Genomic DNA, 16107 nt, shown 5'->3' on the forward strand with positions numbered 1-16107 from the left:
TTTATATAAATTCATAAATATTTGACAACAACGTATATACCCGCTTTAAATAAAAGGGATCAATAATTTACGTTTATATTTAATTATATTTTTTTTGCGAACACGATGAACACCGCGGTAGATATAATGGGTCCGCGGTGATTCGCGGTGTCCACCTTATTAAAAACGGCCCCCGCGAATATTTGATCTGAACACCCATCGCGGGGGTCGTTTGGTAAGCGAACACCGTAAAATAAACACCGCGACGAGTGGCGTTTGTCAAAGTACACGTTGCCTGTACTGTACTGATCTGATTTTTGTTTGGAACAAACATTTGCAATTAAAGGGGTCTTTTCACGCTTTGGTACATTGACAACATTGAAAAAAGTTGTTTCAGATTCGCCTATTTTTGGTTTAGTTATGATATTTGTGAGGAAACAGTATTACTGAACATTTGCAATGGTCTAATATAGCCATTATATGCATCTTTTGACGATTTCAAAACCTAAACAAGAGCTGTCACCATAGGATGACATATGCCCCCTATTAATGCTTTGATAGAAGTTATGACCAACTTTCATGATGATTGGGCAAAAATTGTGCCTTCTAGAGTGTTTACAAGGTTTCTTTATAGCCAAATAGGGAAAACTGCCACTATATACATATAGAGAAAAATGCCCCGCCCACTGGCGGCCATGTTTTTTCACCGATCTCGACCATTTTCGAACTCGTCTTAGACATGAATTGAATCAATGTTTTGACCGACTTTCATGATGATTGGGCAAAAATTGTGACTTCTAGAGTGTTTACAAGGTTTCTCAATAGCCAAATAAGGAAAACTGCCCCGCCCACTGGCGGCCATGTTTTTCATTGGATTAGAACCACTTTTGAACTCAACCAAGATATCATTAAGACAAACATTTTGACAAAGTTACATGAAGATTGGGCATGAAATGTGACTTCTACAGTGTTTACAAGATTTTTCTCTTTTTTTTACCTAGTGACCTAGTTTTTGACCCGGCACAACTGACCAAGTTTCATGAAGATGAGACAAGAAATGTGGCCTCTAGAGTGTTTACGAGCAAATGTTAACGGACGGACGGACATACGACGTACAAAGACCGGTCACAAAAGCTCACCTGAGCAATCAGGTGAGCTAATAAAAATTTCAGGCAGACTTGTTATTTGTGACTTAAACTCTCAACGACTGTACTGGTTACACAGATGCTTTCGAGACTACCTCATGAACAGTAACTGTGAAAAAGACAATGAAAATGGTGGTAGAGAATGAGAGATGAATAGCTTTTGAGACTACCTGAATAATAACTGTGAAAAAGACTATGAAGATGGTGGCAGTGATGAATAGGCTCTTCTCAGGTACCAGTTCCTCGTCCAATGACAATGCCAGGCAAAACGCAATCCCGCCCCGCAGACCCCCAAACGCCATAATGAACTGGTCAACGAACGTCAACTTTATGAGGCGCCGTTGATTCAAGCACCAGGCAAGGATCATTACACCTATGCGAATAATCCAATGACAAAATTGATAAATACTTTTTAGGTTGCAAACATGTCGCTCAATAAATTGTTTTGGGACTGATATTTTTCATTTGAATTGATTAATAAAATAATTGTTTCACATAATTCTGAACTTGCATTCATAACTTTTTTCTTGCAAAAGGTTGTAGCAACTAATTAACCTTGTTATATTTATAACAAATTAAGTTATTGTTGCAAAATTGTGTAATGTACATTATTAAATACTCCAAACTAACAATTTCAGTTTTATTTCTGTTTTAATAAATGCTCGGCTGCTGGTGCAGTTTTGAATAAATGAAAGCTTGTCAGAATTAATTTTTTTTAGAGGTCACTGTGACCTTGACCTTTGACCTAGTGACCCAAAAAATGGGTGTGGCGTGTAGAACTCATCAAGGTGCATCTACATATGAAGTTTCAAAGTTGTAGGTGGAAGCACTTTAATTTTAGAGCCAATTTTCAAAAGTTTAACAAAATGTAAAGGTTTTAGTACAATACCGGACAACGAGCTGGCTATGACTATACCTCGGGTTTTCTCCGAAAACAGCCGAGCTAATAAAATGAATGCTCTATTTTCATTCATTGAAATACATTGTGATAATAATAATCTTGCAGAGTATAAAAAAACAACTGCCAAATTAACCAGCCTACCCAGAATTCTAAACACTAAACAGAAGAACAGCGCAAAGAAAATGAAGGCAAGGTTCCAGTCCAGGGTGTCCACGATCGTTGACAAGCCAAGGAACATGAAGATGATCGTCTCAGAAATGTTGGCAAGCATTTTCATGAAGTATTTTACGGTTACCGCCGTCTTTTTGGACAGGTTGTGCTCCATGTAGTGTCGTAGCACGATCCCGCCAAAGGATAAACTGTGGAGATAAAGTGATCATTAACCCTTTACCACTTAAAACGTATTTTTATGTGTTTGATTGTAGTCTCTTAAAAAGTACAAGTTTTAAAGGCTTAATTTCCGGCCCTTAGACTCTGATATGCAGCAAACAGCATAAAACCTGAACAGACTGTGAGTATCTCGCAGGCTGTTCTGGTTTTATGCTGTTTGCACATAGCAATTTTCACTTTTCCTCTCAGTGGGAAAGGGTAAATATACTGAGATTTGGTGATAGTCAACACTTAGTATTTGAGATTGAGGACAGTTATCATTTAAATATCGGAAATTGGTCATAGTAATTATTTAAATATCTGGAAAAAAATACGGGCATAGAATTAACATACAAAATATCTGGGATAAACTGTGAGGTTATAATTAATATTAGATTATATAGAGGATATTTGTGGGATTTGGTGGATTATTGATTTTAATTCACGAGTGATCATAGAAAATATTTATTTTCTATGATCACGAGTGAATTAAAATCGATATTCCACAGAATTCAACAAATTTTCTGTTTATTTTATGCTTGTTTTCACCATTTATATATATTGTTTAAGAGTTTACTTTAAGAATTTCGCTGGGATAATGACGTCATTTCGTCAAAAAAATGACGTCATTTCACAGTAAACAATGAAAATTATCGATAATTTTCACTGATAATTATCACTGTTTATAAGAGTGAAATTATCAGTTTTTATTTACTGATATTTCTCTATAAACCACCGGAAAGCATAAAATAAAAGAAGTTAATTGTTGTGATAGTTATCATTGAAATATCTGGGATTAACTGTATCAGAAGGTTTGCATTAAAATATAGAAAATAAGGTGCCTTATGTTTTTAATTTAAAAAAATGGGGTATGGATTGAGAAACAAGAGGGCCATGATCGCCCTGTATCGCTCCACTGCTGAAAAAAGGCTGAAACGAATATTCTCTGCATGTGCAAATACTTAAATATAGGCCCTATTTAAGCACATGTACACTTTTGCAGTGTTCTGCCGTGAATTTTTACTGTTGGGGACAGGGACCCTTTAGGGTTAAAAAAGTGGGGACAAAAAGGAAAAATATGGGGACAGAGAAATATATTTGTAGCAGAATTCAATTTTCAGAAACTAATTATATTTTACTTGCACTCTTAAATTTGCTTGTTTTCTTCTTACAGCAAGTCCACAGGACGTAACATTCTAATTCAACCATGAATATTTTCAAAACTTTTTAAAACTGTCAAACAATAGTCAACATATTTACAAAACTGTCAACAGATTTATGGTCATTGAACTCAGCATTGCGTGTCAAAGTACTTGTTCCATAATTAGAATAACCAATAGTAAAGGTGTTTTTTTTGGGCTTTATGCACAAAGTGTATGGCATTTTGTTGTTGTCAAACAGTGACCAAGACAATTTTTGAAGCCAATTTGCTTGGAACGTATGTTTAGGGCCAGGGGTAGACTTGTTTGTCATTGCTAAACGATGTTGGGACTTGGGAAGACTCTGTTGGGGTGTTGTTATTATTATCGTCATATTTTCTAATTTTACTTGCCAGAGGACAAAAACTAAAATGGATTTCGTTTTCTTCGGCCGGTCACTTTCCGCCATTTTGATTGGTTGTTATAATCTCAACTTACCAATGCAATAAAGTTTTATTAAAGTAAATTTACCATCACCTGCAAAATGACGTCGCGTCCAATGAAATAATTCGTTTTGATTACACACTCACTCGATTACTTTACCGACTTACCAATTGAATTGATTAGTTTTTATTACTAATTCCTGTGCGCTCGCGGACCCATATACGGAAAACGGGTGGGGACAAATCTTTTATTTTTGCGCCAATAAAGCAAGGGCGCATCCACGGCAGAACACTGCTTTTGTGACCCCCTGGGCTTCGTCAACTTTAACCCCAGGGGCATAATTTGAGCAAACTTTGTAGAGGACTACTATATCTCACTACATGTACATACAAAATATGGTAGCCCTAGGTCCTAGAGTTAAGGACAAGAATATTGTAAAAGTTTTCACAAAATAAGCAAGATAAGCGTATATAATGTTCAATTTTGTGACCCGTGGGTCAGGGTCAAATTTGACCCAAAGGGCATAATTTAAACAAACTTGGTAGAGGACTATAAGATGTTACTACATACCAAATTTGGTAGCCATAGTCTGAATGGTTTTCGACAAGAAGATTTTTAAAGTTTTCACAATATAGGAACTTTATAAGGTTTATTCAATTTTGTGACCCCCCAGGGCAGGGTCAAAGTTGACCCCAGAGGCATTATTTGAACAAATTTGGTAGAGGTTTATTAGATGTCACTATATACCAAATTTTGAAGCCCTAGGCCCAATGGTTATGGACAAAAGTTTTTAAAGTTTTCACAAAATAGGCCCCATATAAGTGTATTTTCAGTTTTGTGACCCCCTGGCTTGGTCAAATTTGACCAAAGGGGCATAATTTGAAAAAACTTGGTAGAGAACTATTAGATGTCAGTACATACCAAATTTGGTAGCCCTATGCCTTATGGTTAAGGACAATATGACTTTTAAAGTTTTCACAAAATAGGCACTATATAAGCATATAATTGATTTTGTGCCCCCCAGGGCAGGGTCAAATTTGACTCCTGGGGCATAATTTGAACAAACTAGGTGGAGGACATACAATGTCACTACATAACAAATAACAAATTGTATTGCCCTAGACCTAATGGTTATGGACAAGAATTTTTTTTACAAAATAGGCATTATATAAAAGGGAGTGGCACAACTGCATTGTTTTCAAGCTAAGTCAATCTGTACCATTGTGAACTGAAGATTCAGCAAGGTAGAGATCATTGAAAAATAAGAGATAAAGTATGGTGATGTGTTATCATTGATGAACTATCTTCAGTCATCCCATTTAGAATTTTGTCAAAGAATATTTAAATGTTGTCAAAGAAAATTTAACTTCAAACATAATTATGCATTATCTTCCGCTCCAACAAAGTAAAAACAAGCAACTACATTGAATTGATATCCCCCGCCAATATGCTTCTGGATACAAAAGTGTTATATTTGACACTCAGCTAGAAAAGCATTTTTTTAAGATACAAAGGGCCATTACTCTGTTATTAACAGATGGTGTACAATGCCATTTGGCTTGCATCATCCTCTTATCCATATATATATACTCATATCAAGTTTCAATGAAATCTGCAAAAGCACTTCCAAGATATGGCTCTGGACACAAAAGCGCCGGATGGACAGACAGAAAGACGGATGGAATGACGGAAGGACGGACAGACAACAACAAAACAATATCCCTCCGCCTATGGCGAGGGATATTAACCCAAAATGGCTGCAAGTCTATCGTTTTGAAATTGATAAATGCAAACATTATGTCATATGCTGTTTGTGTTTTGAGTATAAAGCCGGAAAAGCTTTTCATAAATTGTACCGTAAAAAGTTGTATATAAGGCGCACTTTTTTACCCCAAAATTTCATTTTAAAAACTTGATGCGCGTAATGCACAACTACAGCCATGCCAAGACATTTTTTCGCTGTCAGTTACCCAGTAGCGGTAATTCGCATCATTCTGTTTTCCGGTGTTTTATCTGAAACTATGTTAATAATAGTGTTATATTGACGATCTGAATAAGATGAACAAACATTATAAAGTTAACATATATATTTTCTATCTTTTTCAGGTACGTACAGAGCATTGAAATCAAATAAATTTGAAGAAGAGAATGAAAAACGAGGAAGCCATTTTTATTTAAATGTTATTGTTTACTTTTCCCACAATATTATACCCTACTGTACTAGGGTTACACAATTTATTTGGGGGCACTTGTCGATTTACAATAGTATGTCGGCAAGGTATTTTCCGATATATTTAAGATTATTTTTCTTGCTTTTCAAATGTGTTAATAAAATTGATGCTGTGTTTGTTTACACGTTTTCATACTTCTTGTCAAGATTGAGGATGTGATTATTGAGCAATTTGCGTCACCTGTCAAGTTTTGTGTAGCTGGGCTATTATCAAAACATGCGAACCGGCAAACGGCTTCACACCTCCATTGTTTGTTTATCGCCGGTAATGTCGTGATGGTGTTGAGAAGTTTGAGTCGTTAAAGTCTCCTGTCAATTTTAGAGATTCGAAAAGAACGCATGATATCGGCATTGTAAATAAAACGCGCTGTTGTGAATTAGTCATGCATGAATAACCAGGTGACAATACCAATCAATAATGTCAGTTTCTTAGTTATAACTAATCCATCCGTTATGTATACTCCACGATAAAATCGTGGACAGTTACTTCGGAGACATATGATGAAAACCTTGATGGTATCCTCGTGGAAAGTGTGCATTTCATGCATAATTCATTTAAATCCAAATATTTATTTTAACGCATAATATGATTAAAAAAAACACCAACTAGTTGTATCGTTATCGTCTTAAAAATAATTTATAATTGAAGCAATAAAAGAATACGTAAGATCGGCAATGTAAATATAACGATTTTCAGTTAGCCTGCGGTACGGAATTTTTCCCCCGATTTTTTTGCTTCAAAAACTTTTTTTCCCAATTTTTAGCTTTAAAAAGTAGATGCGCGTTATACATAAATGCGCGCTATACACAACGTTTTACGGTATTTAAATTGAAGAAGTATTAGATACTGGTAAAAACATTTAACCTAAAAAGGAACCGGCAGAAAATATTATATGCCATTCAACTAAGTTTGGGTATAAAGAGTGATCATGTAAATCAATAAAAGATAAGTAGATAGGACAATAACATCTAATGAGAATAGACCATTGGATGAATCCACCAAATCTCCAACCAATCCTGTGACTCCTATATACATGTACACCCTTCAAGCTTTTTTGTAGACTTATTAAAATAAACAGAACTATAATAATGCATTATGGATATATCTGAGATTAAATCAGGGTTTTTTTACCTTATATAACAGACACCGAATATCAGCGTCTTCCCCAAGCAATCTAGGCTACTTTTTTCCCCTTTCCCGACCGAAAAATTCCCCAAGCGGAAGCTTTTCCCCTCCATAAAACAGTTTAAAACGATTGAATTTTACAACAAATTCGCTCGAAATCGTACAAAACAGTGTTTGATACCCGTCCAATTATGGTTCCCAACCCGTACATGCTGTTCTGTACTGTATAAATGTTACGACAATGATTACCTCCCTTGGCCGATTTACGATAACTGTCAACTCGCTTTACGTTAAATGTCACCAAAAAAGGCAAAATGTCGCATAACTGGCGAAATTACCGGAAAAAGCCCCAAAAAATTGCGAATAACGCGGTTATTTCAGCTTTCTTCACAAAAGTAAGTCCACTGCAGCAGTCTGTTCCAGAACGGTCTGAAACTGTCACAGCCAGTCCCTGTCATGGTCAACTCAGTCTGGCACAGCCGGCCACAGTTAGTCCCTGTCATGAAGTGATCACTTTGACAAAGTCAGTCATAGTCTGTCCCAGCCAAGATGATCAAGGGAAATGCCTCTGTGAAATTGTGTAATAACATGTAAATTAACCACAAATATTGAGGTATGAAGAAAATAACAGTCATTTTTGTTTTTTAACCCTATTTACAGTAAAAGTAAGACCCTTAAAAATTTTCCCCTATTAAGGAAAAAACCAGCGCGATTTTTCTCCAAAAGTGGAAAATCGCGCATGAAATTTCCCCAAAAGTGGAAAATCGCGCATGAAATTTCCCCAACCTAAGGGCTAAAGGCCCCTTCCCCTTCAACCCCCCAAAAAAACCTGTAAATTGAAGACAACACGAAAATTAATTTCCTATTGGCATAATTTAGCAATTAAATATAATGAAACAAGAGATGTGTTTGGTCAGAAACACAATGCCGTGTGTGTGTGTGTGTGTGTGTGTGTGTGTGTGTGTGTGTGTGTGTGTGTGTGTGTGTGTGTGTATCAGAGTTTATTAACAGGTCCTACTGGCCTCTTCACGAGGTCTTTGTAGCTCGACCAGTAACACAATGCCCCCTATTGCGCCGCTTTGAAATAAAATGTCAATATATCATTTGGTAGGTTTAGAAATTATCTCCCTTTTAAAGCTTATTACTTCACTTGGATTGTATTTTTTGACTTATTGACCTTGAAGAATGACCTTGACCTTTCACCACTCAAATGTGCAGCTTCATGAGATGCACATGCATAAAAAATATCAAGTTGCTATCTTCAATATTACAAAAGTTATGGCCAATGTTAAAGTTTTTGGATGAACACACAGACAGACAAACGGACTGACAGTTCAACTGCTATATGCCACCCTACCGGTAGAGCTGCAACGATTCACCAACAGCTCGATTCGATTCGATTACGATTTCAGACACTCCGATACCGATTTTTTCGATTCGATTCATCCCCAAACCTAGTTTTATCATATATTCACTCTTCTGCCTCAAAATAAACATTTCTGTTCAAAAGTGTCACATACCTAGATATCTTGGGCATTTGTCAAATTGTGTGTTTGTTTGATAAAGTTTGGTTGGTTCAACAGTGTTTTAAAAACTGTTGAAAGTGTGTTACATTAACATTTGTAAAAAATATTTTGCAAGAAACTGCCAATTTTCTTTCAAACTATGTCAATATTTCAATAAAACACATAATCAAGAATAGCAAATTAGGACTCAATTTTAATATAAAAAACTTCTGACTAGAAGATTGTGTTGAATACACAATAATATAAAATTAAATAAATAATCATAAGAACATCTGGAATCAGTAGAGTGATAGTACTATCACTATTATACTTATATCCAAAACCGCTACAAGCATGTCTACCAATGTGCCGTGACAGTATCACCTGTTACCTGTAGGACAAAGCACATTCTCTATTAAACTTAACAAATTCCCAACAGGAACAGAACTGCTTTTCTGGCTGGCGACTTGAGTAGTTGCACTTGTGCTACCTCTTAGTCTTGCTAAATCAACGTTATGTTTGCATCCGTGAAGCACAGTTCACACTTTGCTTTATCGGGAGGGCTACCATCCCGAAACCCAAAATACTGCCACATTTTTTATTTTAGCTTCTTAGGCGCATCTGATAATTTCAATTTGTCGGCAACAACTTGTTCAGCCATTTTGACACTTTTTCCGAAAGTAGACTGTAACGCTCTTATTGATTGGATGACTAAAGTAATAAGCAGCCAATCGCACGCGTCGTAATTACAGGTAAAGATAAAACCTACATCTTTCCGTATCAAATAGTCAGAATACAGCGAGCTTTATGTATGTATGTATATATATGTCTATATGTTAAAGAATCGAATCGAATTTGGTAGGTTTGGTATCGTAATCGAATCGACGCATTTCGAAACGATTTTCGATGCATCGGATCGGATCGTTGCAGCTCTACCTACCGGGGACATAACAAATATCAAACTTTATCACTTAAATGTTTCGGATTGTTGACAAATATAATTTTAAATGTTAGGAAACAGCTATTGACATTTGATCAATAACATACTGAGGAAAAGTGGTAGGTACTTTTTATGACACGACTAGGTATACACTGTCCAAACCCATAAGTGATATATCATGAAATAAATGAGGTCAAATACAAGTTAATAAATCAATCATCAGCTTTGGTTATTGGCTGAAATATCAGGCACCGACTGAGGTCAACAGAATATTGAACAACAAATCTAATACTGATCTACCATGGAATGTCTTTCACAAGCAAAGTGAAAATGGCTATGTGAAAACAGCATAAAACCAGAACAGCCTGCGAGCAACTCGCAGTCTGTTCAGGTTTTATGTTGTTTGCTGCTCACTAGTATCTAATGGTTGGAATTGAAGCCTTTAAAACCTGAATCTAGAAAGAATGGTCTTCAATTAAATTTACATTTCTAAGGGACTTCAAATTCGTCAAAATAAGAATCTAGATGGTAAAGGATTAAATATTTAATAAGGTTCCTGTTCTTCTATATATCAAAGTTTCATTTGTGAGTAACATTTACTCTTTTTGTATACAATAAAAAAACATGAATGATATCTATGGTAAACTCTTACTCATATCAATGATCAACCATGCATGGCAAAGCTGTTATTGCAATATCAAAATTGTTTTGTGTTAGTCTGTCCCATTTTTCTTATAAATGAAAAGACAAGCTCAGATTTCCATGTGTTCCAATTAAACCAGTTCAAACAAATATAACCCTCAATAACAATTAATGTACTAAAGCAATTCACACTAAATTGCTGGGTAACTGCTGACATTTTGCAGCCAAGCACTTTATTGATCAACTTACATTATCACTGTTTATTGGTCAATAGTTCAGCTAATCAGACAGGCTAAGCTCATACCAAACTCAGATTTTAATAACGTTTGATCAGATGAAAAGGTAACCCGGGTCAGGCTGGATGGTACAAACAAACAATTAAGTGTTAAAGCAAAATCTTGTTTCTGATTGACTATATAGGCATTTATCTATGCATTACATAACATGTGATGAGTGCAGAAGCTAATATGACAAAAACAATAATGATATATCAGAAAATCACACCTCTATCCAAACAAAAGTAGGTGCAAATCAATCTGTAACTAGAAATGGCGCAGCCACGACCGACCCTTATCCCCTCAGCTTTTGACCCAGAGGTCAGATAAAATTCCAAATAGTGCACTGTCGCACATATGCTCATAGCTACTATGTGTTGAAGTTTCAAGGTTCTAGTGTTAATAGTGTAGGAGGAGATACTCAGATAGTGGCCAGGACAGACGGACAGACAGACAGACGTTGGAGATAACCACGAGGATTAAACGCTATAACAATTTGATACAAGTTTACAAACACCAATATTTGAAGCACATTTAACAACAAAATATTATGCAGTCTGCCAGAGCTCCAGATAAATACGGCTTTTTCATGAAGGTTTACGCATTTATTTTTATAAACTGGACGTACAATTAAGACTTTAATATCCCTTTTACGCATTTACGGAAAAAATCTGGCCGTACTGATACCTCGGCGTCAGCGCGGCATAATTTGTTGGTCTCTAACCTAACGGTGCTTTTCATTAATTTAAATTGCCGAAAAGTTGTAGACTGGGTTCCAGTATAATTATCTATTCTGTGGCGTGATTTCGGGTAACTCGTAAGCCCGTCAAAAACAATACGTCTTCGCACAATGGAAGGCCAGCTAAACCGAAAGCAGTTCAAATAAACACTTTGTTGTCATATAATGGCTCCATACAGTCGTCTAACCATTCTGACATTCTATCTGTAAGCCCAGTTGAAGTGTTTGCTTAAGCTTTTAACTGTCATAGTTGGCATAGTCTATGTCAACTTTGACAGTTGACTGCTAAAGCAATGATTGTTTTGAGATGAGACAGTGACATTGGTACAGTGCTCCAGCTAGGATTTGGAAAGGGCAGGGGGGTGGGGCTTTTCTGTTAAAAGGGCACTTTCTAGCACACGGGTGTTTCTGGAATGCTTCCTCTTGCATGTTAATTTATATGTTATTAATATTTGTTAGTATATATTATTCCCATTATTTAGTAAACAATTCAAATATAATGTCTACAATGAGGAATAAATTAATTACAATGTATTGTAATAAGAGATTATCAATCATCATATGTAAAAAAAAAAAAAATTAATTAATTTTTTTTAAGGGCAGGGGGCCCTTATGAAGAGCAGGGCGGAGGTTCGGGAGGACAGGGCGGGCGCCCTTCAATTTAGGCCTAGCTGGAGTACTGCTGGTACTTGTTAACTGAACAGTGTCACAGTTTTGGGCTCAAAAACATCTCTAAACAAAAGCGCCGATGGCGTTGAAAGCATAGTTGCAAGATACAGGGAAGTTGCTGCTGAAGTAAATGTTTAGGTCAAAATATACTTAATAGTTTCCTTATATGTTTCAATGTAAAAGCGACAAATTTGAGCGAAAATAAATACAACATTTTGCACATAGAGACCCCCATAACCATACCTTTTCTTGACGGGCATTCTAAGCTGAATCGATTTAAGCAATAAAAAAGATATGTCATGTTCAAACCAAAAAAAGAATTCGACTCAAATCAAAATCGACTGTTTTTGCACCTTCTTTTTACGGCCGTTTTCTAGTGGATTGTAACCTTTTGCAGTACCATTTTTTACTTTAATCTCTAACTTTATCCTATTTCAGGTATTTAATAGTAAACACCTATGCTTACCCTATCAATATCTCCAAACGATAAAACCAGAACAACAGTCTAAAGTGAAAAACATGCCTTCGAGGAAAATATGATGATTTGTTTAGACAGGGACCTATACAGTATAGGTCCCTGGTTTAGAGAGAACAGACATTCATGACTCGATTATTCATGACTCGATTATTTAGTTTATTGTAACCTTAACAATTTCCGACATCACGAGTCTCCTCCCTTGTTGGTTCATGCTACCAAAATGTTCTATTTTTAGAAACGGGAATTCCAAATCGTGATGAATGTGAATGGTTATAAAATGACATAACTATGAAAATAAATAGGTAGAATTACATTATTTCACGCATACCATTATGCAACCATCAGTTTTCTTTTCCGACTTGATACATTTACGGCATTCCATTTAATATTTTACAGACACAACACTCGTCCAGAATTTGCGCGAATCCATTAAATTCGATGCCACATTTAAACCGTTAGCTCTACTCGTAACGTTAATTTCTGGCTCAAAGTAAATCATTTTAATTTAAATTAACACATCTCTGTTACTTTCAAACTCTACTTCATTAAATCCATAGAAAGGCAGGTCAGAATCCATGTCATAAATCATAAAACATTCATCGTACTCCGCTTTTTTTTAACACATTTACAAAGAACGAAAGTGCTTTATGCCCCACTTCCTGTTGAGAATATGTCAATTTCTATTTATAATTAACCAATGAAATTCTACATATCCTTAAACCAGGGCCTAATGAATTTGACCTCTCCCAGAACAGTAAACAAAGAAAATAGAAAGTAGGTGTGAGATCACTATCAACCAGAACAGAATTGCTTTACGAACGAAATTTGTTTTAGTTTCTTAGAAGGTTTTTTCACGTAAAACGGTCTTAGAAAAATTCACTTAAAACGTTGTCAGCAATATTCTTGGAAGAAAACGTTAGAAAAACGCTTCTAAATAAAAAAATGTTAGAATTACCATATACTATATTAAATAGATATTTCGTCTGAATTTTTGATCAGGTAAGGCTTCATAATGGTCAACTTTTCCATGTCGGTTTTCGAAATGTAGCTCAAACATAAACATAGTTGCGTAACCGCAACTATGCTAAAAATGGCATTTCTAATACTGGAGCTTGCAGAATCCTCCAAGCCTTTGCAAACCAAAAACATACATATATCCTCTATTTAGCCTGTGTTTGTCTATGTAGCCAGTGTATACTAAAAATTCAACAATATCAACTTACGCGAGAATGCCAGAAAGGTGCATCATTTCGGAGGTAAGGTACATCAAGTAACCTAGCACAAACACAAACAGAGGCTCGATGACTTTCACATGATCCGTGTACTTGGTGATAAAGCCGCCGAAAAATCCAAACAGAACGCCAATAAGGGTGCCTCCCAGTGCAATAATGAAGAAAGATCCAATTCCCGTTACCACATCAATTGCAATAATGTTATCCTCTCCAAGCTCAATAAAGCCCTCCATCATGTGGTATAGAACCTAAAAATATTGATTTTATGTTAAGGGGTAAAATATATGAGCCGTGCTCTGTGAAAAGAAGGTTTAATGCATGTGCGTAAAAGTCGTCACAGATTAGCATGTGCACAGGATAATCAGGGATAACACTTTCCACCTAAACTGGATATTTGCTAAGAAGATACTTCTTTTAGCAGAAAATATCATAAAAGCAGAAAGTGCCGTCCCTGATTAGCCTGTGCAAACTGCACAGGCTAATCTGGGATGACACTTAATGCACATGCATTAAACCCCCTTTTCACAGAGAACAACCCATATGTTAATAAGAGATGGTTTTAAAACATCATGTATGCACACCAACATGCCGCCAAGTTGTCACTATTTTCCGATTTTTTTTATTATTGCATCCCCCAGTGACCTTTGATCTCTTGATCTTTATACCTTTACTCAAGAGTAACAATATCCTAGATTGAATTATGCCTTTAAAAAGGGCAAAGTAGCGTATCAGAACGGCGGGGTATCGCAGGGCTACTTAAAAATGGCCAGGGAAAAACGCTAAAGAAGTCAAATCTTTTTGAAATACTGAACCATAATAAAAGACTTCCCTTTAAGGTTCTGTCCCTAACAGAGCAATGACTCACCACAGTGACTCCATCATTCAGCAAGCTCTCGCCAAACACGATGATGTAAAGCATCTGGTTGACATGGACATCCTCGAATACTGAGATCACTGCAACGGGGTCCACAGCTGAGATCAAAGCACTGCAAGGATGTTAAGACACAAACTGGTTGTAGAGTCAGAGAAATTGCTGGTTGATAAAGGGAACCAACTTGATGAACTGAGAGGAACAAAAAGGGTATCCAGCAATGGCAAAAAAATCTCATATAACTTATAAAAAACAATACTAACAAAGCAACAATATATGCATAATCGCCAGGTAGGGAAGCTGACTTAAAATGTAATTGAAAATGGCTTATTAGTATCAAGGATCTTGAGCTGTTTAAAATGTCCACCTGTACAGGGACTTGTTTACACTTCTGAAAAACAGAATGTCCGAAAAATTGTCATATGATCGAAAATGAGAATAATTGGTTGCTTTTTTTTATAAATAATGAGGAAAGCATGCATATACTTATACATGTAGTTATACGACATTCAAAACATTACAAAAGCCTAGTAAAAGGTCAGATTTTGAATCAATTGTTTAACTATTTTGTTGCTATAATTTTGTTTGTACTATCCCAATTTTTTTTTATTAATACAATTTATCTAATTTTCCCAAAATATTGAAATCTGGTAGTAAGTCTCTGTAAATGAAATATCAATTATTTCATTGAAAATTATTGGAGAAGGACAATATGCGCATGTCCACTGTTAAATGTAGAGATGCAACAGGTAAGCAATAACATATAACTGGTTAACCGATTACTGTAACTGGTTATGAGCTGGTTAACTGAAAAATCTACACATGTTAAAGTATACTATAAAACAAGAGGGCCAAAATGGCTCTAGTTTGCTCACCTTTTTTACAAGGCCTTGTTCATTGCTGACCGGTAGTTGAAAATTCAGTACTCAAGAGCATATTAGATTGGTTCTCTTCTGTTTATTTTTGCAGTGTGAGCATATGATTAATTCTGATTGAGTACTGTCCATTTGCATGGGTTTCTTGCAATGCAAACATTTGCAAGTAATGCTAATTCTACATGTGTCTACAAGGTCTTTGTAAGATTTGGACCTAGAAATGTGGCCTCTAGAGTGTTTACAAAGTTTCTCTATAGCCAAATAAGGAAATCTGCCCCGCCCACTGGTGGCCATGTTTTTCAACGGACTCGAACCACTTTTGAACTCAACCAACATATCATCAAGACAAACATTTTGACAAAGTTACATGAAGATTGGGCATGAAATGTGACTTCTACAGTGTTAACAAGGTTTCTCTTTTTTTTTGGCCTAGTGACCTAGTTTTTGACCCAGCATGACCCAAGTTGGAACTCGATCGAGGTATCATTGGGACAAATCTTCTGACCAAGCTTCATGAATCGGACAAGAAATGTGGCCTCTAGAGTGTT

At 36.0% G+C, this 16107-nt stretch overlaps 1 protein-coding gene across 2 annotated transcripts in view; it reads right to left on the reverse strand.

Moving 5' to 3' along the window:
• The window catches only part of LOC127846728 (sodium/hydrogen exchanger 3-like), an 88607-nt gene that overhangs the window by 64532 nt on the left and 7968 nt on the right, over positions 1-16107 (reverse strand). For both annotated transcript variants that reach the window (XM_052378223.1, XM_052378222.1), the window contains exons 3-6: positions 14679-14799; positions 13805-14061; positions 2167-2384; positions 1295-1497 (exon numbers count right to left, since the gene is read on the reverse strand). In XM_052378223.1, the coding sequence (XP_052234183.1) occupies positions 1295-1497; positions 2167-2384; positions 13805-14061; positions 14679-14799 (799 nt within the window). The remainder of the gene's footprint in view (positions 1-1294; positions 1498-2166; positions 2385-13804; positions 14062-14678; positions 14800-16107) is intronic.

This window comes from Dreissena polymorpha, chromosome 9 (genome assembly GCF_020536995.1).
Source record: "Dreissena polymorpha isolate Duluth1 chromosome 9, UMN_Dpol_1.0, whole genome shotgun sequence".
NCBI classification, from domain to species: domain Eukaryota; kingdom Metazoa; phylum Mollusca; class Bivalvia; order Myida; family Dreissenidae; genus Dreissena; species Dreissena polymorpha.